Below are 4,599 nucleotides of genomic sequence, written 5' to 3' on the forward strand. Positions count from 1 at the left end.
GAGAGAAATACTGTTAATTGATGATACATGGAGGAGATTATAATCAATGTAATGAAACAAGGTATATGATTTGTTGAATGTAAAACTGATGATATGCCCTATAAACTTTCACTCAATCCACAATAAAAACCTTAAAAAAACAAACAAACACATAATTGTGAATGGCTACATACTAGTCAGGAACCCTGAAAGTGTACTGGGTTCCAAGATGGGTAACCTACCAGTTGCTTAATCAAATCTACCAGTTGCTCCAAGGAAGAAAGATGAGGTTTTCTGCTCCTGTAAAGATGTACAGCCTCGGAAATCCTATACAGTGTTGCTATGAGTTGGAAACGACTCCATGGTACACAACCACCACCACACACTGTTAAGACTCTTGGATACTCAAACAATTAGTGCTTGACTACTAAACTACTCCTGGTGTGGTGTTATAGATGTTGTAGGTATACACTGGACTGCTACTAAAAGGTCATTGGTTCAAACCCAATAGCCGCTCACTGGAAACCCTCTACAGGGTCACTATGACTTGAAACTGCCTCAACGGCACTTAACAACAACAAACATAAAAAAAGTACTGATGTTGCACTGTAGGATAAGCTCTGGACTGCTAATCGCAAGGTTGGCAGTTCAAACCCACAAGCCACTCCTCAGAAACCCTATACAGAGTTGCTACGAGTTGGAACCAACTTGAAAGGCACTTAACAACAAGAAGACACCTAAAGGTTGGCAGTATGAACTCACCAGCAGTGCCAGAGACAAAGGAGTTGATTAGTTTCCATAAAGATCACAGTTAAGAAAAGCCGTGAAATCGTTCCACCTGTATGTAACCCATGGGGCTGCCAGGAGTTGCAGCTGACTTGATGGAAACTGGTTTCGTTTTGGGTTTTACATGCTATTACACTATGTACTCGTTTATTTAACCACTCAATACTGCTAACTGCTGACACATGTTATTGTGAAGCGCCGTCGAGTCGGTTCCGACCCATAGCGACCCTGTATAGGGTTTCCAAGGAGCGGCTGGTGAGCTTGAACCACGGACCTTGCAGTTCAAACGGCTTTTTAGTCTGGTGCATTAACCGACAGTGCCACACCAGGACTCTTCCTTCTAGGGTAGCGCACCTTAAAGGATTGTCATGGAATTGGAAGAGCATAATGACAAATATTCTACTGGATGCAGGTGTGTGGAGCAGACTCTTAGATGAAAGTCCTTTGGCACCATGTCACCAGATCACACAAATTACACCTTTGATGGGGGAAAGGGAGGTGAGGTGCACTGAGTCACAGACAGAGCACAGACCCCTGGCCCCCATGTACTCTACCTTTCTCTTGCTCGCAGCAATGACAGTAGGAAGCCACCGACTTTCCCTGGTGTCCATCAAGAGGAAAATGACATCATGGCTGTCGATGAGTTGTTCCAGCTGCTCCACATCCTTGCGGGCTTGCTCTAGGGTGATGCTGGAGAAATTCACTGGGTGTCCAGGCATGGGGATGCTCATATTGAACCCTTGAGCATTCTAGGGAAACGTGCAGATGCGCTTAGTGTGAAGCAAAGAGACAGGCTGCAGACATCACAGCTCATGTTTCCCCAGAGCTACAAGCAGGTATGTGTGGTCTCTGGCTTGATTAGATTGCTATCACTTACCCTACCCACGCCCTCAGCTTCTTCATTTCACTGAAGTACTGTCTCCCTCAGCTTCCTGAAATAGGATGAACAGGATGATCCCAGTTCCAGAGTAGGAGGGGGAATCACTTCCTGTCGAGGCTATGAGAAAACAGTATCTGTGGCTCCTTCCTATCTTCTGAAGCCAAGAAATGTCTCACAGTGCCCTCTGACTGCTCAAGCACCCTCTTTCCAGCCAGATTGACTCTCCCCAACTGCCCTCACCTCGATCCTCACAGTGTGCAACACTGCTACACAGCTCGTTCTCACAAAAATCATGTAACAAATTCACATATGACTGGAATGACTGATTGTTGGTGTTAAGTGATGTCGAGTCAGTTCTAACTCATAGCGACTCAGTAGTGTTTCCAAGAAGTAGCCAGTGGGTTTGAACTGCTGACCTTGTGATTAACAGTCCAGTGCTTATCCTAAAGTGTCACACCAGGAATACAAAGTGTCAACCAGGATACTGGAATGACTGATAGTCTTGCCTTAATCTTCTCAAGGACATATGCATTTAAAAAACAAAACACAAAACCCCATCATCAGTTTCCTTGCTAACTTTTAGCCATTATAATCTAGCTGGAGTCTGGAGACAGGAGATGGGTTTTGCTCCTTGCCCCAAAGTAGAAGCTGTCCTGTTGCTTGAGTTGTGGCGAGCCAGGGTCTTTCCCTGGGGCTCTGAACCATTTTCCAGTCCATGGCCCCACAAGGTCTCAACAGATTAACAGTGAGTCACATGTGGAATTATCGGAATCAGGCAAATGAACTTTCCACAGAGAAGAAGAGTGTTCTACAATCAAAAGCTGCCTTCCTCCCACCACATGCCACCTGCCACAGAGAAAGGAAGCATGGGAAAACGTCAAAGTTTTCATTCATTTGCCAAAACCCCTTATTTATAGGAACTTTTTTTTTTTAATAGTACAGCACACATAAGTCTTTTGCAAAAAAAAAAAATCTATTTTTGTACATAACAGATACTTCAGCCTTATCATCAACTTTAGACCTACTCTCTGGAATTCTAAAGAAGGGCAGTAACAATAACAGCTGCAACATCAAAAAGACTAGGAAGGAAAAGGTTGTAAACCCAGCAAAAAGGGCAACCAGGCAGCAAGGGCTTCAGAAAGAATAAAAGTTCCCAGACAAGTTAATTTCAGCAACGAGAACAGCACAAAGATGGTAAGAGGACCTCAGTAAGTAAGTAAGTAAATAAGTAAGTGTTGTTTAGAGCCGTTGAATCGGTTCCAACCCCACAGCAACCCTGAATAGGAGTTCTGAGGTGGGTTTGAACCACCTACTGTGTGGTTTAAAATGACTTGGCAGCCCAGTGCATTATCCTGCAGCGCCACACCAAGACTCCAAATAAGTGTTGTACCAGGTGCCAAATACTGTAACAGTAGTTAAAGCAACTACAGCAGTAGTTATAATGCTAATAATACCATCCTCCTAGTGTGGCACTGTAGGGTCAGCATTGGACTGCTAGTCACAGCTTCAGGCCAGCTCATCCTCAGAAATCTATACAGGGTTGCTATGAGTTGGAACCGACTAGATGGCACTTAACAACAACTACACTGGTATATTGGGGAGTGCAGTGGATCCATATGATAAGCACTACAAGCACTGGGCTGAGAACCACAAGATCATCGGTTTGAGCCCACCAGCCGCTCCAAGGAGGAAAGATGAGGCTTTCTGTGCCAGTACAGATTTAAAGTCTCTGAAACCATATATAGGGTCACTAAGAGTCAGAACAACAACTGGTATATTACAAGGAGCCCTGGTAATGTAGTACGTTAGGAGGTGGGTTGCTAATCTGAAGGTCAAAAGTTCGGATCCACTAGCTGTTTGGTGGGAGAAAGATGAGGTTTTCTATTCTTGTAAAGATTTACAGCCTCAGAAACCCTCATAGCAACTCTGTATAGGATTTCCAAGGCTGTAAATCTTTGTAGAAAACCTCCCTCAGAGTGGTTGGTGAATTAAAACTGGTCAGCAGTTTGAAACTACCAGCTGTTCCGCAGGAGAAAGGTGAGGTTTTCTGCTCCCATAAAGACTTACAACCTCGGAAACCCTGTACAGAGTCACTATGGGTCGGAATCAACTCTACGGCACTTAACAACAACAATGGAACCCACTACCTTAGGGCTCCTTAGAGCATAGAATAAATGCTTATAATTGTAAGTCACTAGATAGGCACTATTGTCAAGCAGACACCAAAATAACATGCAACTTCAATGGCAGGAAAGCAACTTATTCTTAGTTCTTTTGGTACTTAATACATTTATTGTTTTTAGTGCCATCAAGTAAATTCCAACTCATAGCGACCCTGTACAAGGTTTCCAAGGCTTTAAATCTTTGCTGGCACAGAAAGCCTCATCTTTCACCATCAGAGCAGGTGGTGGTGTGTTTCAACCACTGACCTTGTAGTTAGTTGTTGTTGCTAAGTGTTGCCAAGTTGGTTCCAAGTCATAGTGACCCTGTATAGGGTTTTTGAGGAGCAGCTGTAGACTTTGAACTGCTGACCTTGCGCTCCAGTGCATTAACCTGCAGCGTTATACCAGGACTCCTCGTCATTAGTGGTGGTGATGTGCTGTGAACTCGATTCTGACTCATAGCAACTCTGTATAGGGTTTCCAAGGCTGTAAATCTTTATGGGAGCAGAAAGCCTCATCGTGATCCCACAGAACTTCTGGTAGTTTCCAACTGCTGACCTTGAGTTTAGCAGCTCGACTTGTAACCACTATGCTTGTTGTTGTTGTTATGTGGAGTCGGAACCGACTCATAGCAACTCTGCATAGGGTTTGTTGTTGTTGTTGTTGTTATGTGGAGTCGGTTCCGACTCATACCAACTCTGCATAGGGTTTGTTGTTGTTGTTGTTGTTATGTGCCGTGGAGTCGGAACCGACTCATAGCAACTCTGCATAGGGTTTGTTGTTGTTGTTGTT

At 44.1% G+C, this 4,599-nt stretch overlaps 1 protein-coding gene across 1 annotated transcript in view; it reads right to left on the reverse strand.

Annotated features, from left to right (window-relative positions):
* The window catches only part of ATG7 (autophagy related 7), a 341,931-nt gene that overhangs the window by 272,075 nt on the left and 65,257 nt on the right, over nucleotides 1-4,599 (reverse strand). Inside the window, exon 12 of the mRNA XM_006872202.1 lies at nucleotides 1,320-1,514. Coding sequence (XP_006872264.1) covers nucleotides 1,320-1,514 — 195 coding nt within the window. The remainder of the gene's footprint in view (nucleotides 1-1,319; nucleotides 1,515-4,599) is intronic.

This window comes from Chrysochloris asiatica, unplaced genomic scaffold (genome assembly GCF_000296735.1).
Source record: "Chrysochloris asiatica unplaced genomic scaffold, ChrAsi1.0 scaffold00186, whole genome shotgun sequence".
NCBI lineage: Eukaryota > Metazoa > Chordata > Mammalia > Afrosoricida > Chrysochloridae > Chrysochloris > Chrysochloris asiatica.